At 52.6% G+C, this 22,771-nt stretch overlaps 8 protein-coding genes across 8 annotated transcripts; 4 read left to right on the top strand and 4 right to left on the bottom strand.

The window, feature by feature from the left end:
* Window positions 1-280: 280 nt before the first annotated feature.
* Window positions 281-1,987, bottom strand: J4E93_006154 (uncharacterized protein; the record flags this gene model as incomplete). Its single annotated transcript, XM_049344072.1, has 1 exon — window positions 281-1,987. The coding sequence occupies one exon, from the start codon at window positions 1,985-1,987 to the stop codon at window positions 281-283; it is 1,707 nt and encodes a 568-aa protein (XP_049198507.1).
* A 2,363-nt stretch (window positions 1,988-4,350) lies between these two features.
* Window positions 4,351-7,416, top strand: J4E93_006153 (uncharacterized protein; the record flags this gene model as incomplete). The annotated part of the gene is made up of 1 exon (XM_049344071.1): window positions 4,351-7,416. The coding sequence occupies one exon, from the start codon at window positions 4,351-4,353 to the stop codon at window positions 7,414-7,416; it is 3,066 nt and encodes a 1,021-aa protein (XP_049198506.1).
* A 303-nt stretch (window positions 7,417-7,719) lies between these two features.
* J4E93_006152 (uncharacterized protein) lies at window positions 7,720-8,349 on the bottom strand (the record flags this gene model as incomplete). Its single annotated transcript, XM_049344070.1, has 2 exons — window positions 7,720-8,064; window positions 8,278-8,349. 2 exons carry the CDS (start codon window positions 8,347-8,349, stop codon window positions 7,720-7,722), a joined length of 417 nt encoding a protein of 138 aa, XP_049198505.1.
* Window positions 8,350-9,122: 773 nt separating this feature from the next.
* Window positions 9,123-9,800, top strand: J4E93_006151 (uncharacterized protein; the record flags this gene model as incomplete). Its single annotated transcript, XM_049344069.1, has 1 exon — window positions 9,123-9,800. One exon carries the CDS (start codon window positions 9,123-9,125, stop codon window positions 9,798-9,800), a length of 678 nt encoding a protein of 225 aa, XP_049198504.1.
* A 196-nt stretch (window positions 9,801-9,996) lies between these two features.
* Window positions 9,997-10,827, bottom strand: J4E93_006150 (uncharacterized protein; the record flags this gene model as incomplete). The annotated part of the gene is made up of 1 exon (XM_049344068.1): window positions 9,997-10,827. One exon carries the CDS (start codon window positions 10,825-10,827, stop codon window positions 9,997-9,999), a length of 831 nt encoding a protein of 276 aa, XP_049198503.1.
* Window positions 10,828-14,810: 3,983 nt separating this feature from the next.
* J4E93_006149 (uncharacterized protein) lies at window positions 14,811-15,479 on the top strand (the record flags this gene model as incomplete). The annotated part of the gene is made up of 1 exon (XM_049344067.1): window positions 14,811-15,479. The coding sequence occupies one exon, from the start codon at window positions 14,811-14,813 to the stop codon at window positions 15,477-15,479; it is 669 nt and encodes a 222-aa protein (XP_049198502.1).
* Window positions 15,480-15,635: 156 nt separating this feature from the next.
* J4E93_006148 (uncharacterized protein) lies at window positions 15,636-17,004 on the bottom strand (the record flags this gene model as incomplete). Its single annotated transcript, XM_049344066.1, has 3 exons — window positions 15,636-15,791; window positions 15,842-16,533; window positions 16,584-17,004. The coding sequence occupies 3 exons, from the start codon at window positions 17,002-17,004 to the stop codon at window positions 15,636-15,638; spliced, it is 1,269 nt and encodes a 422-aa protein (XP_049198501.1).
* Window positions 17,005-20,556: 3,552 nt separating this feature from the next.
* Window positions 20,557-22,771, top strand: J4E93_006147 (uncharacterized protein; the record flags this gene model as incomplete). The annotated part of the gene is made up of 6 exons (XM_049344065.1): window positions 20,557-20,616; window positions 20,733-20,923; window positions 21,096-21,642; window positions 21,726-21,866; window positions 21,917-22,520; window positions 22,575-22,771. The coding sequence occupies 6 exons, from the start codon at window positions 20,557-20,559 to the stop codon at window positions 22,769-22,771; spliced, it is 1,740 nt and encodes a 579-aa protein (XP_049198500.1).

Genomic DNA, 22,771 nt, shown 5'->3' with positions numbered 1-22,771 from the left:
GAAACACCCCGATAAAAAGTCAAAGTAATCCCAGAAACGCCGTGAACAGCTAAATGTCAAAAACGCCCTCGCTCCATGCTAGACCGGTATTTCCCTGTCCCGCCCTTGATGCATGCCCCATGGTCGCTTGTCGTGAAGGTGAGAGTAACGCCGTGTGAATGCCCGCCTAATGCCGATGCTCGCCGTAGAAGTTCATAAAGCCGTTGTTGTGATATGTGGTGTGGTCTGAGTGTGGTAGTGTCGTGACGCGATAAGGACGGACTGGAGACGTTCCTGCTGCTCAAAGATAGCGGTAGTCTGGTGCGCGAGACCTGCGGTTGCGACCGCGAGGGTTGACGGGCTGCCTGTCGTACGCATCGTTGGGGTCTTGCTGCCCTTGCTGCCCTTGTGCCTGGCCCTGCGCGTTGCCCCATTGTCCTTGTCCTTGTCCTTGTGCCTGCGCTTGTCCGCCCCATCCGTGCTGTTGCTGCTGAGGTTGTTGCTGGCCGTACTGTTGACCGTACTGCGGCTGGCCGCCGTAGCCGAAGTTCTGCTGGGGATACCATTGCTGTTGCGGCATCTGCTGCTGTTGCTGCGGCTGGAAGCCCATCTGGTAGCCGTTCTGGAAGTTATTCGGGAAGCCCATCTGCTGAGGCATACCCATTTGCATAGGCATACCCATTTGCATTCCCATGGCGCCCATCGGTGTGTTCTTGAGCATCTCCATCTGTTGTATGAAGTCTTGTTCCATCTTCGAGGCGGGGTCGGCGGCTTGACGCATGGCTTTCGGCGCGGTGGGAGGTTTGATGTCTGTCGGAGGCTCTTTGCGCTTCTTTGAAGAGGTTGAGTCAGTATCGGAGACTTCTTCAGCCGCTGCAGTAGTAGTAGCAGTGGCGGAAGCAGTTGTATCGTCATTTGCGACAGAGGGAGATGCGGTGTCAGTAGCATTGGATTGATTAACTGATTCATTTGTTGATGCAACTGCCTTTGCTGCCTTGTCCTTCTCTGCCTTCTCTGCGTCGTATGCCTTGAGAGACTTGACCATGTCGTCATCAGGAACGAGATCATCCATCAGAACATCCTCCTTTGAACAGTTTGGACAAACTAAGTCACCATCTGCTAGCGCGTTGTCGATGCATTCGCGACAGTATGTCTTGCCGCAGCAAGGGGTTTTGACTGGGTCGACAAATCTTTGATTGTCGAGCGGACATTGCAGACCGCGTTCAGCAAGCTCTTTGCTTGCTGCATCAGCGTTGGCGGCTTGTTGGCGAGATAGGTTGGTCTTTTCTTGGAATTTATTCCAAGTCTTTGTGTCTGCCATGACCTGAACATACTCTCCGTCGGCGTTCAACATGATGCCCTTTGCAGCTTCTTCGTCGACTGGCTTTTCAACTTTTTTTAAAAAAGATTGAGGAATTCCAGTAGTACGTTTCGCTTGGAAAACAGGCTTGAAATCGGGATCGTCGTTTGTTGGGCAGGCTTGGATCCAGTGACCCTTGATATTGCAGCGGCGACAAACATAGCCGGGAGGGGGAGGATGTGAAGGGACAACGACATTTTTGGAGGCATTCTTTCGATAGACAGGCTTTGCGTTCGAAAGTGCCTCTTTCTGTGCATCCCAGGCAATTGCTGATTCGGCCAAGAATGCGGCTTCAGGATCCTCGGCATTTGTGTGAGGTGAAGGTGCGACGGGTTTGCTTTGCGTGGTGAAAGCGCGTACAGGCGCTTTGCCGGTGACGTAGCGGGCGGCTCGGCCTTGTCCTCTGGGAGCGGGGCGCCGAATTGCGATGATTGTTGATGAGCGCGGAATTAAAGTGGTATCATCTTTGTATTCGGAGGCGGGGTCATCTTGCGGAAAGATGTGTAGGTTGAAGTCGGTTCCATCGCCGAGGCCGCTTGCGCTGATGATCTCCTTCTTGAGCTCGAAAACGCTCAAATCGGTGCCGTTGAAGATAATGCGCTCGCTCTCCCTTGAATTCTTGAACTTATAGAAGATTGATGAAGTCATTGTTGTGATTTGTGGTGTGGCTTCAAGTGTGGGGTCTGGTGAGAGAAGAGTGTAGAGTTGATGGAGGAGAGCGGAGTTCAGAACGCGAGTTATTGCTCCGCGCGCACAGGCCACCGCGCTAGTTTCCGCGCACAGGCCCCTGAACGCTTCGATTGCCGGCGCTACACCGCCGGACCCCTGACCCCTCCGAACCACTACCTAGGTAACCTACCAATAATGTTTTATTATATGATCCTACCAGATTTTCGCTTTGCAGACTACAGCGTATCAACACATTTCAAATCTCGATTAATAATACACTGAAGTCCGTCACAGCCCCCCATACGGTTGAGTCAGAGAATAGGCCTGCAGCCTACATCAAGTTGAAAACTAGCAACTTGGATGGTCCAAGGTCGATGTAGGCCCCACGCTGTCCAGGTTTTGCACTTGGATTCACTCGATGCACAGGAAAACCGGAGCACCCTGCAGCCTACATCGAGTTGAAATCTAACAACTTATATGGTCCAAGGTCGAGGTAGGCTCCAGGCTGCTCAGGTTTTGCGTTGAACTGAGTGCCTCAAGGCCTTGCTATGTGGCGTTTATGGCGGGTACTCAAACTCAGATTCACACCATGCATGGGAGAACCGGAACACCCTGGAGTATACGTGGGTCTCAGAACGAAAGTTTTGTGACATCTCGATGCAACGTAGGCTCCTGGATCTTTGACTACTCCCATCTGCTATAGGCCGGCGTCCAGCTTCTTCCTGGAATGAGCAGGATTCCAGGTTACTAACGCTCTAAGAATAGTCACAGCTCTCCAAGCGGTTGAGCCGAACCTGGACATCTCGTAGTCTACATAGGTGCTGAGACGAAAGTCTGCAAACTGCTGACGCAATGTGGACTCCTGGGTCATTGACTTCCATCACCTGCTATAGGTGGATGTCCAGCCCTTTCCTGGACTGAGCTATATTCTTGATTACTCATGCTCTAAAGATAGTCACATCCTTTTAAACGGCTGAACCGGAACTGAGAGGCCTTGGGTCATCCATGATACCAGGATCTGCATATCAGCCTCGAGGAAGAGACTTCACTTTTGGCTCAGACTGGAACCTGGTCGTGGCTCGGGCGGGAGCATTCCAGCCAGAGATATCCCAGGTATAGTCGAGCATTTCTGGCTTACAAGGACTAGACTAGACCTTAGAGGAGTTCGGCATATCATCGGAGGGAGAAGTGCAACCAACAGTCACTTGAGCGTACTCAGATCCTCCCTTTTGATTGCGTCTTGTCGGCCTAGAGCTCCGAGCCATTGACATCTTTCGCAATGTGTGCGCAAAACCACCCCCGAGCAAGAGATATCGCAAGCATTCTAGACCATACCAGATAAGGGCAGCTTGGGCGCGTCGTCAGAACAACATATTCGATTAGCAATACTCTGAAGGCAGTCACAGGCTCCAATCAATGGGGAATTCGGTTCGCAAAGAGACCAGCGACTTTCAAACTCTGCAACGCCTATCATGGTCATACGACGGGGCGGTGCCGACCGATCCTCGCACGAGGAAGTTGATATGGCTGTGATAGTTGGTTTATTTGCGACGTGCTGTCGGAAAGCTTTCATCGGAGAGTTGGCCGTTCAATGCGTCCACAGGTGGGTGGGTGACACCGAGACCCTGACAGGTGACATGCGGCGCAAGGATTCATTCGAATGTTGAACAACTGAACAGATGTATTGAAGCTAGCCATGATCAAGCGATGCGTCTTCGATGCGGATACAGATGCGTTCCTGAAACAATGCGCGATTGACGGCTGAATGATGTCACTTCTAGAATGGGGCGAGAGCGGTTTCAAGCCTCCCGAAGCTGTACCTCACAGTCTTTGACCGGATGAATCAGCTCATCGTCCTTATTGTTTATATCAATGTTCACAGTTGACTTGTCCCGTACCTGACGACCTTTGTTGATGGTTCAACACCTTCGGGGCGGAGTCTGACGTTCGCGATGGCACTAGGGACCGGGGACCGTGGCGCATGCAGCTGCAGGGCTCTTCGTGCACTTTCATCCTTGGCCGATCGAAAGCCATTCCGTACTCATCAATTGCCTTTTGCCTTTCTTGTTTGCGCCTTCTACATTTAATTCACAGCAGCCGCATCGCGCCTGCTTCCTTTGTTTACACGCGTCATCCCGATTGGCATGCTGCTTGGCCGAGTCTCACTCGCCGCCTGCAAACGAAGCTTCCTTGCGACACCTTCACGCACCCTACCGTTGTCCGCATCACGCCCGCGCTCCCTCTTTCAAACGCCGCACCTCACGAGGCTGTCTAGCTCTAGCGCACACCCCCTCGGCAAACGCTCCCTCCACACGTCGTCGCCTATAAATACCTCGCTGCCAATGGAACAAAATGGCACAAGCAAGCGCAAGCAACCGCCAACTTCGCCCGCAACGGACCGCCCAAACAAGCAGATCAAGCCCGAAGTAGACTCGCATACCTCAAACGGCGTCATGTCGCACTCGCCCGACCTGGAGGAGCCCATGGACGATGCGCGCAGCGAGTACAGCGCCCACAGCTCCCCCGACGCCCTCCCGTCGTCAGCGCACATCACCGCCGTCACGGGGCAGGACACGGCAGAATGGCAGCGGACGATTGAGAACGTGGTCAAGAGCGTCGTATCGATACACTTCTGCCAGACGTGTTCGTTCGACACGGACCCGGCCATCAGCTCAGAGGCGACGGGCTTTGTCGTCGACGCCGAGAAGGGCTACATCCTCACCAACAGGCACGTTGTCGGCGCCGGCCCCTTCATCGGCTACTGCATATTCGACAACCACGAGGAGTGCGACGTCCACCCCGTCTACCGCGACCCCGTCCACGACTTCGGCATCCTGCGCTTCGACCCCAAGAAGATCAAGTACATGCCCGTCACCGCCCTTAAACTGCGCCCCGACAACGCCAAGGTTGGTGTCGAGATTCGCGTCGTCGGTAACGATGCGGGAGAGAAGCTCAGTATCTTGTCGGGTGTCATCAGTCGGCTGGATCGCAATGCGCCCGAATACGGCGAGGGCTACTCCGACTTCAACACCAACTACATCCAGGCGGCAGCTGCAGCGAGTGGAGGCTCTTCCGGCAGTCCTGTTGTGGACCGCGACGGATTTGCCGTTGCGCTACAGGCCGGTGGACGTGCTGACGGTGCTGCGACCGACTACTTCCTGCCGCTAGACCGACCGCTACGTGCTCTCGAGCTCATCCGCCAAGGCCGACATGTCACCAGAGGCACCATTCAGACTCAGTGGATACTCAAGCCGTTCGACGAGTGCCGGAGGTTAGGTCTCTCGCCTGAGCTGGAGAAGGAGATCCGCACTCAGTTTCCCAAGGAGACAGGCATGCTCGTAGCTGAGGTTGTCCTTCCTCAAGGGCCCGCATCTACCAAGGTCGAAGAAGGTGATCTTCTCCTACGCGTCAACGGAGAGTTGCTTACACAGTTTGTCCGACTCGATGCGATCCTTGACGACAACGTCGGCAAGACCATTTCTGTAACCATACAGCGTGCTGGGGAGAACATGGATGTCGAGCTAGACGTTGGCGACCTACATGCCATCACCCCCGACAAGTTCGTCTCCGTCGCAGGCGCTTCTTTCCACGACCTCTCATACCAGCAAGCGCGTCTTTACGCCATCTCGCTCAAGAACGCAGGTGTATACGTCTGTGAGGCAGCGGGCTCCTTTAGGTTCGCTGACGGCTACACATCAGGGTGGTTGATTCAGGAAGTTGACAACCAACCAACACCCGACCTTGACACTTTCATCCAAGTCATGAAGAAGATCCCAGATCGCAAGCGAGTGGTTATGATGTACAAGCATCTGCGCGATCTGCACACTGCGAACACTAGTATTACTTCTGTCGACAGGCATTGGCATGCAAAGATTCGCGTAGCAACACGTAATGACGAAACTGGCCTGTGGGACTTCAAGCCCCTTGCCGATGCCATTCCATCTGTGCCCCCAGTTCCTCGCCGTGCGAACTTCGTCAAGATGAGCTCAAGCTATCCTGAGGCCGTAGACATCGTCCGCAGCTTCGTACGCGTTCATGTGTCTATGCCCATTAAGCTAGACGGCTTTCCTAAGATGAACAAACAAGGCTACGGTCTTGTTGTCGACGCTGAACAGGGTCTCGTCCTCGTCTCAAGAGCGATTCTGCCATATGACCTTTGCGACATCTCGTTGATCATCGCTGACAGCATTTTCGTCGATGCCAAGGTTGTCTTCATGCACCCATTGCAGAACTATGCCATCGTCAAGTACGATGCCTCTCTTGTCAACGCCCCTGTAAAGACGCCCAAGTTCGCGACCGACTTCATCAAGAAGGGAGCCGAGACCATCTTCTTCGGCATCAACCAGAACTTCCGACCTGTCGTAGCGAAGACTGTCGTCACTGATATCACCACAGTTGCGATTCCAGCGAGCGCGATAACACCGAGATACCGCGCAACCAACTTCGACGCCATCACCGTGGACACCAACCAAGCCTCGCATAGTGGCTCTGGTGTACTCGTCGCGGAGGATGGTACCGTCCAGGCTCTTTGGCTCTCATACCTGGGCGAGCGGACATCACACAGCGGCAAGGATGTTGAGTATCACCTCGGTCTTGCAACACCCAACCTTCTCCCGGTGCTCAACGAGATCCGCGGCGGCAACACACCCAAGCTACGTATCTTGAATGTCGAGTTCCAGACCGTCCAGATGAGTCAAGCCCGCGTCATGGGCGTCTCAGAGGAATGGATCGAGAAGACCGAGACAGCCGATCCAGAGCGCCACCAGCTCTTCATGGTCCGCAAGGTCGACTCCGGCCACGGCGACGGTCTCAACGAAGGCGATGTCCTCCTCACCCTCAACGGCAAGCTTGTCACCCGCTCCCCCGATCTGGACGTCATGTACAACAACGAGTTCCTCGACGCCGTCGTCGTGCGCAAGCGCGAGGAGAAGACCATCAAAGTCTCAACCGTCGCAACTGAAGATCTCGAAACCGACCGCCTCGTCAGCTTCTGCGGCGCCACCTTCCACCGCCCCCACCAAGCCGTGCGCCAACAAATCAGCAAAATCCACTCCGACGTCTACATCTCGTCGCGAGCCCGCGGCTCCCCAGCCTACATGTACGGTCTCGCGCCCACCAACTTCGTCACACACGTAAACAACGTACCCACGCCCAACCTCTCCGAGTTTCTCACCGAAATCAAGAAGATCAAGGATAACGAGTACTTCCGCATGAAGGTCATGACCTTTGACAATGTGCCGTGGGTTGCGACGATGAAGAAGAATGAACATTACTTTCCTACTATTGAGCATGTCAAGGATGCGAGTCAGCCGTTGGGCTGGAAGAAGATTATTCATGAGTGTGGGGATGGGGGCGCGATGGAGGAGATGGGTCCGGATGAGTTGGAGGCTGAGGCGGGGGAGGAGTAAATCGTGTTTCCTGAGAAGGGCAATGGTTCTTGACTGTGTAAGATGTAGCGTACGGATGATAGAAGTAACAGAGAATCATGCATTCAATTATCTGGAATTTGTTCCCAGACGTGATCTTTGAATCTCTCTTTGAGTGTCATATAACCTCAGTCCTAATCCAGTCCCGTCCCCAAAGTAGGAAAAGAAACAGCTCTTCTCAGACTGACTACACCCCTAGTGGAGCCTGCCGTGTAGATGACTCAGTCTCATATCTGTCGACAGACGTCTGCGACGCATACTAGCGTAGCGCAGAGTGAGTATCCCTCAAGCCTCCTCCTCCAGCATCTCCTCTTCCTTAACCTCCTCCTTAACCTCAACCTTCTTCTTGCGACCCCGGGGCGTAGCTTTCTTCTTTGGAGAACCATCTGCTTCACCACCATCCCCACCGTTGCCATCATCATTGGCCTCGAGATCAAGCTTGCTCTTCCGCTTCTTGGGTGTAGCTTTGGCCTTGGGTTTCTCGGGAGAGACGTCGGTAGCAGTAGAAGCGGCAGGGGCAAAGGCTTGACCGTTCTTGATCTTGACAATGTCGTCTTTATGCTTTTCCTTGAGGCGGACGAGGAGTTTCTTGCAGGAGATGACGGAGCGGCCTACGGGGATGGGCGCGTTCTGTGGGGTTGTTAGTTTTGGGATACGTTGATGAGTGCGAGCTTGGGGTTTGAGTTGGAAGCTCGTGAGCGGGAGGTAGTGTCAGAGGGAGGGGCACTTAAGCCGATCTTTGCATCGATCTTGCCTTCGTTCTCACAGAGGACGATGAGGTATGCGATCTGTGGTACGTTTAGCCGAGGTAATTGGGAATAAGTTCATGGAGGGTAGACTCACTTTCTCGCCTTCAGACCAGGCGGCACCGCTTGCGCCAGTTTTGTTGGGGGTCTTGGGGTCGGTGTCGGACATCTTGGAGATGTTTTCTGGGTGTTGTGGGAGCTTGTGTGAGGATGTTCTACGTCTTTGGCGTAGAAGTCGATGTGGTGTGGAAGACTTGGTCAAGAGCAGGAGGAGGTGGTGAGGTAGATACGGGCACGGAGGGATGGGAAATCGGCAGCTTTGAACTCACCTTCACGTCGCATTTGCGATGAAGTGAGCCCGTTCGTCCTTGATAGGGAAGTGAACGGTGAAATGAGGTGACGGCGTGGACCTCGGAACATAACAGCTAATCATGGTGAACTGGGCTTTCTATTTGCGCTATGAGAGACCGTGCTGGTTCTTGCTGCTTGAGTCTATCATTTTCTTCTGCATTTTGACAGCATTGTATCTGTAGAAGCCCTTCGAATCGCCAGTCTCTAAGCGGTCCAAAGAAAGTGTATCTATCTAGGTAGGTAGCGGTAATCAATCTCAGTTCCACACTGCGAATCACCGTCCACCCTTCTCATGCCATCCTCGAAGTTGTCTCAGATTTATGCCGTATCTTCCTTGTCAATTCCAACAATCCACGTCAGTTTAGGGAAAAACCAAAGCAGGTGCTCCAACGTTGATGTAGGCTCCGGACCTGTTCAGCTTTTTCCTTGTATGAGGTGAATTAGGAAATGTGATGTTCTACTTGCCTAGAGCGCATCATGTCGTCAGCCAATCTACTTGCAGCACTAGCCCGGGTCAAGCTTAGCACCGCAGCTCACCTCCCATTCTCCTCTTCACCTCATCGCCACTTCTCCCGTTCCACCAACACGACAATGCTTGAGATAGCTTGCTTCAATGCTACCTCTGCCATCGCAGCAGCTCAAGCTGGAGCTGATCGAATCGAGCTGTGTGCCGACTACGCAGCTGGCGGGGTAACGCCTTCCCTCTCAACGCTGCAGGATGTACGGAAAAAAGTCAAGATCCCGATCAACGTTATGATCCGGCCACGAGGAGGCGACTTCAACTACTCCGACGATGAGTTTGAGCTCATGAAGAAAGAGATAGAGATGCTTAAGCCTTTTGCTAGCGGTTTCGTTTTTGGCATCTTGATGGTCAATCGATATGTAGACCCCACTCGTAATCGCGACCTGGTCGAGATTGCTGCTCCGCTCCCTTGCACGTTCCATCGGGCCATTGACGAAACAGACGATTTAGAGGAAGCCGTGGAGGCCGTTGAGAACTGCGGTTTCAAGAGCATCTTGACAAGTGGCGGATATAAGACCGCAGCGGAAGGGGCTACTGCTCTTCATCTCTTGCACTTCTCTCGGCCCAATACGGTCTCGCTGATTGTTGGAGGCGGGGTCAGAAGCACCAATGTTGAGGATCTCAAGAGGAGGACCACATTAGAATGGTTTCACTCCGCAGCCATCACAACACCTGGAGAAGATGTTGACGCTGAGGAAGTGAGAAAGATGAAGGATATTTTGTCAAAACTCAAATGGAAGCAATGAGACGTGGACATGAAGGGTACGATATTATTCATTAAGCGTGGCGCATCAATACTGGGCTGCCACAGGATGTATACGACATGCATGTGCTAAGACTCCAGCGGGTATCATCCATTCGGAATTGCCTCAAATACAACTCCTGAGGCTCCTCCATTCAAACAGTTCACTGCGACGTGTATGACTCCCGAAAGCAAACTGCTTACAAAAGTGCGTATAGCAAAGCACCGACCACCGACATTCCAAAGGATCTTGTTGTGTCGACAGACACCTGTCCGGCGGCTCCAGTAGATTGCGGCGAGGCATCGGAAGCTTCGGGAGTTTGTGTCACAACGTTGGTCTTAGCGGCGATTGTTGTGGCTTGCGTAACGGTGGTAGCGGGTACGGTGGTCTTGACCTCTACTCCACTAATAGTCGCCGTCTCGACAGTCTCCGCGACAGTTGTCGGCGCCGAGTATGTGACGGCCGGGACAGTGGTTGTGTAGACGATGACCTTTCCGAGTTCTGTGACTGGGACCGCTCCACCAACACCAGTACCGGTGTACTGTGCCGGGACCGAGAGGGTCGAAGTGTTTGGCTTCTCAGCCTCGTTGTTCGCGTAGATGTTGGCGCTCTGGCCGTCCTTTGTGTAATCTCCGCTGACGAGGTTGACATCGGTGCCGCCGGAGCTGTAGGTTCCGGCAGCGACGTTTCCGTAAGATCCGTCTGGGAACTGGAAGTTGGTGGTGAACTTGTCGTAGCACATGGGAATGTTGATGTTCTTTACGTTGACACAGTCTAGGCTCTGACGGCACCCGAAACCGTCCGCACGTCCGTGTACAGATCGCTTGTCGAAAGAGATGCCCTGAATCGACGAGAGGATGTCGATATAAAGCGAGCTGAGCTCTGTGCCGACTGTTGGTGGAGTTGTGCCTGTCGCTCCTTGCGGCTGGCATGCCTCGTAAGGGTCGTCGTTCGTGGCTTTCGCCATGGAGTCGAATGGCGACGCAGTTGCGACGGCCGCAAGAGCGAGGGAGAAAAACTTCAGAGACATTTTGTTGAGATGTGGTGTGTCGTGGGAATAGTAGATCTTCTGGTACCGAGCGATGGTTATAGGTATTACACGATTGTTACACGGTGTAGTACTGAATGACCGGCGACCTTCAACAAGAGTAACGAATGGCAAACGCAGGCGCGCGAATGTAAAAGCGAGTGACGGAAGGATACGACAGTATACCTGCCAAGGGTCAGAGGGGCGCCCCGAGTCTATATACTGGCTGTGCCCATATCGCTGGTGCTAACGGGGTTTAATCAGGCTCGATCTTACAGCCGAACTAGCCAACAGGCACCATGCGCTTTACAACTGACGGCGCGCCACAATGCGATAGGACGTTTACCAACTGCCTGGGATCTGTTATCCGTTGGGCGATCATGTGTTCATCCCCCAAGGCCTTGCCCAGGGGCGGCCTTCGTATTGGATTCCCACAGGATTGGCTGCCATACACACACAGCCCAAGTTTTTGGCCCCGCCAATGAGAACACCATCGCATTTGGCAGTTCCAGGAAAGTCAGCCGCGATGCCAGAACTTTGCTCATGCGCTGCTCATGCGACCGACTGAAATGCCATGCGCCAATAACGCACCGCTAGCCATTAAACGAGCTCATGGTCGCCTGATTCGCCGGGAGATAAATCGGCAGCCTCCAACCGAAGCGCGCTGCGAACGGACTTTTTCCTCATCCCTCAAGCCACGAAACGGCCTTTCATTCGAGATCACGAGAATTTGCAGTGCCGACATCCTTCCGTCTTACTCCAGGTTTGGCCAAGCCCACAACGCCTATCCGTCAACAAATAAAGAGAATTGCGGGCTTCAGCGTCATAAGCGGCAGCCCCGAGTCCCATCCAGGGCAAGCATGCAGTGTTTGGCCCTGGTTGGTCCCTGACAGCACACCCACAAAACTTGCGGCCACGCGCACGCTGCCGTCCCAAATTTCTCTGCAGCGCTAACACGCGACGGTTTTTGTGCGACGGTGATCATTCCCCTGAGCGGCGATAGCGCTCATGTCAAGACTTTGCGGACAGCTCGGCGTTCGCTCGAGCCTTACCTTATTTTGGCCCGCCCAGGTACACCACCAAGACTCTGTATCCTCATGCTAAGATAGGTAGCCTGTCAACAAAGAGACGATAAGAATAGCTTTGTCGTTGCATTCTTCTAGTCCACGGTTTTAGCTTTGCGCTGACCCAATAGGAATATCAGACGGAAGAAATTATTACCGAACAATTCGCGCATTAAGAGCCCTGGAGTGCAATGGTCGCGGTTATTCGGCACTCGATTAGGTTGCTTACCGAGATTTACTTTCGTGTTTTCCTCGCTTCGTCACGCGATTCTTTATCGCTGCACTGAGCTGCTTCACACTAGGGGAGACGGACTGGCAATTATCATCGGTTCATTCCCGAGCCGTCGTTTGTTCTCAATCAGACAACACGTCGCGTGCGTTGTTCCGCTACGGTACAGACTACAGTTTACCCCACCACCATGCCAAGCTGTAAGCAGGGCTAGCTAATAATAGAGTTTTTGTCGGGGATCGACGCAGGAACAAAGCAGCTTACATCTGCACGCGGGACGCACAGCGCATGTGTTAAGGGGATGTCACCATGGAGATGTCTTCGACTTGATCGTCAGGGTGCTGTTCCGCAGTCTCAACCTGATCGTGCGGATCCGGTATCAAAGATTTACGATGCGCGTATGCGGGACTATCTGCACCGGCACCTAAGGAATTTTCCAATGAAGTTCTATACGAGGTAGGACCGATAGCGTGGAATCGGTCATGCGACGAGACCGGAGCGGAGCGGAGGTGCAGCCTGCATATGTGCCGTGAGAGTACGTGCAGTAGCCGACCTGAAACACATCGTGAACTGTCGACGAAGTCCAGGCTTGTTTGTCTTCACAGTCAGTGTGTTGTATCTTGTCCGAAGTTACTTTTTCCCTCAACCTCGCCTAATGGTTAGTCGCGGACGTGCCGAAGCGATGTTTTGATGCCTGCTCAGTGCGTCAGGACCATCAGGTGCTTACGGACTTTGGTATCGCAACATACATCCACTTCTCAGTATTTGCAATAATGACTATCTGGACAACATGTTTGCGACACAGGTTGCCCGCAAGTTTGTTGATATTTTGGATCGGCTAAGTTTGACTGTCGGAAGGCGTTGCCAGAAGGTGTAAGCTTCTTGCAGTATGTCTGAAGAAGCCAAGAAAATGACAGATAGCTAAATGAGCGTGTTGAATACAGTGGAAGAGACTTCCCAAAAACACCATTCGTTGCAGGTCAGCAACAGTATACCGAGAACACGTCTCCAGTTCATACGTTGCTGACTTCAGCCCTCAGCCTTCCATTCACTTTGGAACATACAAACAACTCTTCCCATCAGCCGCACCTTTGCAACAATCCACTCTGATACTCAGCCCGGCATCATCAACCGGTTGATTGGACACGCTCAAACGCGCATTCACACATTTCCCCGAATAATTGTCTGTCAAAACTGGGTCTCCCACGCAATTAGGTTGGAAATATACTCTCGTCTCGCAGATCACGTTATCTGATGCTGGTGGCTGAGGGCTCCCTGCCAAGGCGATGCTTTTCGCGCTGAGGAATCCGCTGAGGAACCAGTTGGAGTCGACCGCGTCGTAGCATTGTCCGTATCTAACGTCCTGCTCTTTGAACACCGTAGGGAAATCAGGATCAGGCGGAAATATTTTCAGACAGTCATTCACCATGAAGACGGTGATTTTGTGGGTTGCGTCGGTTTGGCGGACGCTGAGGGTAGGGGAAGCTGTGAGTGGGCTTGCTATGCCGATCACCAGCAAGGCCTGCTGGAAACGTCATGGGTCAATATCTGTGCTGTGTGATCACTTCGAGTTGGAGCCCTGGAGGGGTGTTGTTTTTAGCTTACGTACTGCAATAGAGAATTTCATGTTGGTATCTGAAGAAAAGGGGTGAGAAGAGACTCGGTAGCTGTGTAGTTGACGTGCAGTGCTGGTTTTCTCCAGGCAATGAAGATCTAGCTTTCCTTTATACGACCTCCTTCCGGACAAAATCACGTGTCGTCTGCCAGATTGCTGACTGCTTGGACGTGAGAAGGTCATATCTCAGTGCGACCAAAGGCTTGCATAGCTCCGCATCATCTACCCAGAATGAGACAGTATGCCTTGCTGCTTTGCAACCCAAGTCACACCAGGTCAGCCTTAGAGTGGCATGTATCGCAAGCCGTCTCCGCATACCAGAATCGACCATAGGCCTCCACGCACTAAGTTTGCACGACAGGAACACGATAGGTCTTGGCTGAGCTACTCATGGTATGTGCTACCCCAGATTCCTGTCAGACAAAGAAGCGCGAGTACCTATGCTTCGCATGTGCGGCTAAAGCCGGAGAACTTCGGATTAGGGGCAATCACTTTGTCCTTTGATAGTCAGCGACTTGACGCCCTGGAAACACAAGTATAATCACTAGTTGCGTTTCCAACAACTGCTTGGTACGATGTAGTTCGACATTCACGTCATGAAGGTCACGGTACCATGCTGATTTTAGAGAGGAGCACTGTGGGCGGCAGGCTTCCACCTCACACTGACTACTCTGCAGCATGTGTGAACAGTGTAAAACATGTTGGATATCTTTCGACAGTGTTTTCCGCATATGAGTGCGGAGTTACCATGTAATTGCGGTGTTCCGCTGCAAGTGCGGAGTTCCTGAGATCACCAAGTCAATAAAGTACTGGATAAGTTGCCCAATAACCAGATCGTATCCTTCAACAGGATCTGCTCTATACATCCCGAGCGTATTTGCAGCTCGTTGACCCGACAATCATTCGTGTCGCTCAGTATCATCCGATTCCAAAGCACGCCCGAAGTTAGTGTCGCCCCATCGTGCCAGGCATCAACGCATCGATTAATTGACTCCGCCCGCAGTATCGTCGAACCGGAATAAGCACACGCATTTTCCGCCAGCGTTCTGAGCAGCTGGTCATCGAATATCTCACTGACATGGCTGAAACACCCGAACTTATCGTCGAACACGCCTACGACCATATTGCACAATGGTATCTAGAATGGGTCGAAGGCGATAGGTCACCACGCGAAAGATACACAAGGAAACTACTTGACAGTCTGCCACCTTCCCCAAGCGTTCTAGAACTCGGCTGTGGCCCAGGCGTACCAGTACTGAGCATGCTGGTAGACCACGGAGCTCAAGTGACAGCCAATGATATCTCTGCGAAGCAGGTCAAGATGGCTGAAGCTCGTTGCCCGCGTGCAAAGTTCATCGCTGGTAACATGACCACACTCACGTTCGAAGCCGAGAGCTTTCACGGTGTGCTCAGCTTCTACACGCTCTTCCACCTCCCTCGCTCTCAGCTAAAGGATATGCTCATCAAGATCCACAGCTGGCTGAAGCCTGGCGGTCTCTTCGCTTTCAACCTTGCGGGCATTGATGAAGAAGAGATACATGGCGAGATGATGGGGTACGGCATGTTTTGGAGCAGTTATGGAGTGCACGAGAATTGCGACATTCTGGAACAAGTAGGCTTCGAGCTGTTGGAGGTGGAGAAAGTAAAGGCAGGCGGTGGTAATTTGAACGAGGATGAACCAGACTACGATTCTGAGTTTGTTTGGGTGATGGCGCGAAAGCCAGAGGTTGATAAGAGGAAGATGTAGCAGAAGACTCGAATGAAGCTCAACTTTGTATCCCTCAATAAGTGGCGCTTAGTTCCATATGCACTAATACGTATTTGGTGCGCCAGCGCCCCAAAGAATGCTTATTCCAGGCGTTGATGATCTCAACGCTAGTAGAACATCTCGTATTCACGGGCCTCACGCACTCTCCTTAGGCTTGCGCTGCCAACCTGTCTTAAACTTCCCCATGCCCATTCTAGGAAACACATGCGCCTCGGTGTTGAACACTACGTCAGTGAGCGGAAGAACGTCGTCCGGCGAGAATAGCAGGTATAGATACTTGAGCGTTTCGGCCTAACAGAACTTGTCAGTACGAAGACCAAATACACCAACGCGTCACGTACCAGCCAAAAGCTCTCCATATTGTCTCGTCGCGGAGGCGGGATAGCATTCACATTGTTGAGAGAAGTGAAGCCCTCTCCTAGCGGGACCGTGGAGTAGTCCAAGAAGGCTTGGAAGATTTCCCAACCCCACTCTCGGTAAATGGGATCCTTTGTAATGCGCCACATCATGAACAGACTCTCGACAGTCTCCGGCCGCTGAAGGTTATGCGCATCAAGGGGTTTGATGTTGAAGTCCTTTTTCCAGATCTCCTCGGAGTTTGAGCTGCGTTCTAAGGGTGCGCGCGGCATATTCTTCCTGGACTGCAAAGTCTCGCCGCTCGCACGAAACCAGACAATTTCAGGTGCTATGCCGGTGTCGGTCACCTTGTACATGCCCCAGCAGGTCTTTGTAAGCGCCCTTGCCAATTCCATTTGTTGCGACTTCTCGGTGTTCCAGCTGGGTAGGCGGCGGGCTTCAGCCTCGGTGAGTCCGTTTGTTGCTCCGAGTGCGATGGTACCGGGAAGGAAGCAAACGAGATGATCCATCTTTGGTGACAGAGAGCCGCCAATCCCGCTGGGTAATTCAGCGACGATGCTGAGCTTTGCATGCTTGGTAGGGATGATGAGATGTTTCTGGATGCCTGTCAAAGCCTCCTCCCACATCTGGAGGTAGATCGGCTCGGAAGTCTGTAGGTACTGCTTGATGAGATACTCTACGTGAATTAGTATATGAGGAAGTGATCGAGTACATGAGATAATTTACCATAGTAGGAGTCGCCTCGACTTCCAAGACGTATCTCTCGTGTTGTGAATTGACCGGAATGGGGCGTGATAAAGATCGGGACTAGACCGTCGTGCATGTTGACACTGTCGACAACCTCCATGACCTTTTCCGCTTTTCGCCAGTATATCTCGTTGCCAGTGACGTTCGATAGGTACTTCATCTCGATCTGTAGTGTTGTCGCTTCGGCCGTCGATGAAGCCCCACCATCAGCGTGTGATACAAGCCCTCTTCGGCTTGCCAAGTGGATGCTTGCGTATGGTATACCGGACGGCGAATCGTATGCGCCGAGAAGTCTGTCGGCTAGATCCACAGCCTTAGTGAGATAGATGCTGTCTCTTCGCGAGGAGACACCGGGCAGCACTGTCGTGAGATAGTGCGCAGAGAGAAGACCACCCAACATGCGAATTGTGGTCTCGAACGTATTGACATCTTGATCTTGCTCATAATCTAGGCTGCGATGCAACCAAATCCTTGCATCAGCTAGTTGCGATGTAAGATTCATGATCATCATCGTATCGAGACTATCAACGATAATCCAACCCAAGCCTTTCGGACTCATCATTGAGCCTTTCTTGGCGATGGGGTGAAATTGATCATAGCCTGCATCATGTATAAGCGTGAGATTCCTACGGCGGGAAGGGTCTCACAAACCCCAAGCGTATTTGGAATACGCGTCCCAGCTGCTGACGAAAGCATCTTTGACTTGCTGCCGTCGATTTTCCCACTCGCTAGGCGGGGTGGGCAGCCACTTCCGAGTAAGAGTCGAAGGGATGGCTTGTGTTGAAAGCCAAAGGCAGACAGAGGCTCCGAGGACAATCGCAGCTGTGATGTATGGTGTTTTGGGAATCGACCAGGGGGATGAAATTGGCGAGGATGTCGTATGGCCATTTGCCTTTCGAGCATGGCTCGCCTCGCGTTTGCGATTGCGCACAGAAGAACGCGACATACTAAGGAGTCGAGGTTTGATGGGTAGTGAGGAAGTAGAATCGAGTTTCCACAGGTAGCCATTGTTGGCATCCCCCTTCGGTTCGACAGAAGGATTACAACCACGCCACACTCTCACGTTAGCGCCGGGAATTGAAACCGTGCGTACTGCATATCTCAAATGATCATTGCAGCAGGCTAATCAGAAGGCGAATCGATGATCAAAGCGTTCGCGAACCAATACAAGTGACATCCATTCTCCATGCGGCGCAGGCGTGTGAACGCGCTTAGGGGACGCGCCTGATCCCCTGCCCTGGTACCATGAAGTGAGACTCCGTCAGTGATACCCATCGTCTCGTATACGAGACCAGCCTTTTGACCCATACAGCTCAGATAATTCAACCCTGGAGGTTATTGTACGATGGCAGATCTTTCTTTGATGCCAGCTACGCCGGTGACTCACGCTGGTGAAGTAACCTCATGGATTCCGCTCACAAGTACCTTCACGCCATCGTCTGGCTGCGAATCCATCTTCCGGCTCAACGGACCCAGTCTGGTAGCGTTTGATCCAGGCTATGGTCTCGACATCGATTCGGATGTCGACTGCGTACCTTCCGCGGTGACAACGTGGTGGGAACAGGCACGACTGGGTGTCGGCGGTGAAGAGCATACAGCGCTGAGCATTCAGCCCCTAATATGCCCGAACCTGTGGACGACCGTCATGACCTACGTTACGGATACCTCCACAACCCAGATAATGTGCTGTCCCTCGTAAGTTAGCCATGCTCACCCTTTCGGCCTTGAACTTACCCACTCATAGAGGCTACACCAACCCGTTCCATACAGGCGGCCCCGTCAACGGTGATTGCGTCTCCCTTGTCTCCAAAGGCATGGTTTTTACGTACGCATCTACACCTTACGGCGTGCCCAATGACTGGACTATTGAGACAACGACGGCAGCCCGAGATTCGAGCGTCGGAGCTATCGCAGTAGTGGGCTTCAACGTCGCTCGTGCACCTCCGACCTCTACACCAAACCCTTCCGGTGGCTCTACAAGCTTCGCAAGCTCACCCTTCACATCCGCATCGCCAGCTATGTCGACAAGCGGTCCGTCACCAACTTCGTCCGGTTCAAACGGCCCTGCCAGAGACGGCGGCATGTCAACGGGCGAGAAGATCGGCATTGGCTTGGGTGTTACACTAGGTGTGATCGGTACTGCGGCGCTCATCTTTGCTATGCTGTTGCTTCGCCGAAGAAATGGAAAGCGAGCAAACACGCCTGACGCCCCCGTTCCGGTGGCCGGAAGCGAACCCAAACCGATGGAAACATATCAACCCCCTCAAGAATACGAATATCACATCTCTGAGCTCCAGGGTCATTATCAACCTCACGAACTACCATCTCAAGAGCCTAAATCTCCGGTTGAGATGGGATACCCTGGTCGATAGTAGGCGTTTTGGGAAAGCAGTCGTAATCTCATGCCTTCTGTCATATATACCAGATTCCGGGTCAGGGCGTGGCTGGCCCACGAAGCAGGAGGATGCGGACCTCGAGAAGTTCGCAAGCGCGCATTATGGTCGCCCAACGCGTTCACTGCGGTTACGCTTTACCGGTGATACTTCTTCTTGACCCAAGACTGTTAGAGTGCCGCAATACTGGTAGTAGCGCATTCTTGCTGATAGTTCGATGGACTCAGAAACGGGGCGAGGATCATCAAAACCTTTGTGTCCGGACATTCCGTTCTCCATCTCTTTTTCTTAGGCTTCCAGCCACTCTCGATTTGTTGCGTTCTACTAAGTCTCTTTCCTGAAGCATGCTGTATGATATTGGGGACTGTTGCTGAGCCGGAGTTCGTGTTGGTGGTTGGACTTTGACAGAGCAACGAGGCCACGTTATTGACCAGAGTTTATTGGCTTGGCGCACGTCGAATGCACAACCTTCTTGCACTTTCTGTATGCACTTTCGCAGACTACCATCCTACCAGCACCTGCCAGCCAAGATGACTTCTGCTTCGCTGTGCGCGTTTGCGACGGGTGTTCGAAATAATTGCATCAAAACCCCTCTACTACCCAAGATCTGGAGGCGTACTTCCTCGTTCCTCATCGTTCATCGGTCTCTTTGCATCACCCCGTCATCGAAATCCATCTCTTATCGCGGTCTGAAGAAGAGGACACGTTGCGTAAATGGCGCAATCGCTGACATCCGGCTCATACGGCGAATTCGGACGAGCCGGCGATTCCCATAGTGCGTATACGACCCCAAAGAAGCGCAAAACGCGAAATACGTAAGCGGTTGCGTCAGTGCCTGAGGTACCTGCGGAAGAGACACCAGGCAGCAACGTTTGGAAACGCCTCAAGTTGTGTTTGTCACGTCTTGTCGCGTTCCTGGTGATAGCAGAAAGGGATGACAGCATGCTGCGCCACTGTTTTTGGCGCAGCGCTAAGCCTAATCTGGTGGTGCTTGCGAGAAAAATCAACCACCACAACGGCTGCTTCCTGCGGTGGGCATCTCGGTGCGGCAGACCAATCGACTCGGACTGCCATGCCATCCCTCGTCCGGTTTCAGAATGAAGTTTGCAGCCCTGTCATCGCTCTCTTCCTGTTCTGATAGGTCCAGTCATACACGCTGCTTACACGCTGGGTGGTCCGATCGCGAATTCTTTCCCTAGCGAGTCTTCGCACTGCCGGCCGAACGCCTTGTCCAACCTACGTCGACGTCAATTTCCTGAGCTTATCGTCGCGTACCTCGGTGCATGGGAGTCGGCCTTGCGCTCATCTACAGAGCTTGTCAGATATAGGCGAGCTGAAGCTTGTCGCTTGGATCATTTGGTAATATAGGCTTGATCGTAGTCGTAGGCTCCAGAGGCGGAGTTGCCTGAGATCCGATTAGGAATATCGTTGTTTACCTACGGTATCTTTATAGTCAGAAACGAAGGCCCGAATCTGGAAGGCAGGTGTTGTCTTTGGTGCCTAAGTCTTGTTCCTGTCGCTTTCTTCTATTCTTCCATTCTTTAGAATACCGTATCACCATGGTCTACACCGGAAAGCCGAGCCGGGGGTGTGGGATGTGTAAAAGCCGCCGAATAAAGGTATGTATTACCTCGCGACAATTACTCTATTCTCTTGACTAGCAATATCGCCTCCGAGCGTATTCGGATGCGCTTGCCTGAGGCCGCATTTTGGCTCGCCGACTGACTGTGCATAGTGCGACGAGAAACGACCAACATGTGGCAACTGCAAAAAGTCCGCCCGAGTATGTCCCGGCTATCCTGATGATTTCGACCTGGTCTTTCGAGATGAGAACAAAGCTATGGCCAAGAAGGCGAGGAAGTCTTCCGGAACGACCGCGTCGAACAATAGCAACGGTGCGTCAAGCTCCAGCACTTCTCCGCATCTGTATGTACTACACCATTCTGCTCATGTTGACCCGCTTCGTGCCCGGGGATACCGATAAGCTTTGCCGAGCAAATGGGTACCCTCGCAGGCGGTATGCGTTCTGAAAGTGTTCGCATGTGATTGTCGCAAGCCGAAGACCCACATTGCAATTTGTACACGCTAACACTAATAGGTCACCTTCTTCGACGTTCGATGTATCCCCAGGAGAGAATGCAGTACCGGGGGAGAAAGCCTTCCAAATAATCACCTCGCGATCAAGAACACCCTCGGATTTGAGCCCATCACAACAAATACTTGCTCTGTCCAACTACACAACACCACCACTGTCTCTAGACCAGTCGTTCGACTTCGAAGCGTTCGTGTGGAACCTGGAAAATGCTGTACCTCCAACCATAACACTCGCGCCAGAATGCGAAGCCGTGCCGTTTTTCTTCAAGAACTTCATCACCCTGCCACAACAAGCCGAAAGCACACGAGGATATCTAGAATATCTGGTGCCACTGTACAATCGTGCTCGCCCATCTTCCGTCCTTCATTTGGCCACTACCGCTGTGGCAATGGCAACATGCGGTCAGTATCCTGGCCGACAGCAGCTCCTCCGTGAAGCGGTATCCACTTACGGCAAGGCTATCAAGAAACTGAACGACGATCTAAAAGATCCTGCGATGGCGAAGAGCGATGAGACAGTGCTGGCTATTCTCATGTTTTCATTGTATGAAGTAAGTGGACGAGCCATCTCTTGCAGGCCCAAACAGCTTGGCTGTCTATCCCGAGATGCATATGTTGAGCTAACGAACATCAGACCATAATGAGTACAGACGACACTATCACAGCATGGGGAAATCATGTCGATGGTGCTGTGGCATTAACGAAACTAAGAGGCATGGAACAGTTCAACGACCCCATGTCACATGCCATGTTCCGCGCCGTGCGAACAATGATGGTAAATACCAACAACGCATCTTTTACATACTATAATCTAACAAAGAACAGATTACAAGCTGCGTTCAACGCTCAAAACCCATCGACTCTTTTCCCGGTACCGGAGGTTGGGTCGGCAACGGCGATATCTCAGAGGAGAACGCTGCCAATCGCCTGACACTCATCTGTATCGACCTTCCAAACCTCCGCGCCCGTGCAAATATCCTCACCACCACACCCTATGACCCTGCCTACGGATCAGAAGCTAAGCAAATCCTCGACCTTGCGCAAATGGTCGACGGAAACCTCGAAGAATGGTACCACACCTTGCCTCTAGAATGGAAACATCGGATCATCGGCGTCTCCAGCGATACAATCCCACCCGAGGAGATCGCGCTGGCTGAAAGATGGCCAGGCGAGCAGCACGTATATCACGACGTGTCATTGGCAAGTATAATAAACGACTACCGCGTTTGTCGGATATTCTGTCGAAGAGTCATCATGGCATGTGTGACATGGCTCAGCATCGGTGGCAACTATGCAGATGGCGATGAGACGTGGAGTAGGAGCGTATTTGTCATCCAGATGATGGTGGACGAGATTAGTGCATGTGTGCCATTTCACATGAACTACGAGTTGCAACCCGTGGCGAAGGAAATGGGTCAAGAGCAAAATGGTATGCCGAAGTTCTGCTAACATGGTGTGAAGCATGGCGCTAACTCTTTTGCAGCTGCGGAGGCATTCGGCGGATACTCGCTGGTATGGCCACTATACGTCGCAGCAAACGCCGAGACCGTACCACAAGAGCAACGCGACTGGCTGCTAGGTCGACTGTCCATTATTGGCACAAAGTTTGGGCTGAGTAGTGCTCAGGTGCTGGTATTAGCGAGAAGACATGTTCTGACATGTGGCCCCATGTTCCCTTGA

The sequence above is a fragment of the Alternaria ventricosa genome (assembly GCF_023758065.1).
Source record: "Alternaria ventricosa strain BMP 2768 chromosome Unknown scaffold_10, whole genome shotgun sequence".
NCBI lineage: Eukaryota > Fungi > Ascomycota > Dothideomycetes > Pleosporales > Pleosporaceae > Alternaria > Alternaria ventricosa.
This window is presented reverse-complemented; position numbering and strand designations above follow the sequence as displayed.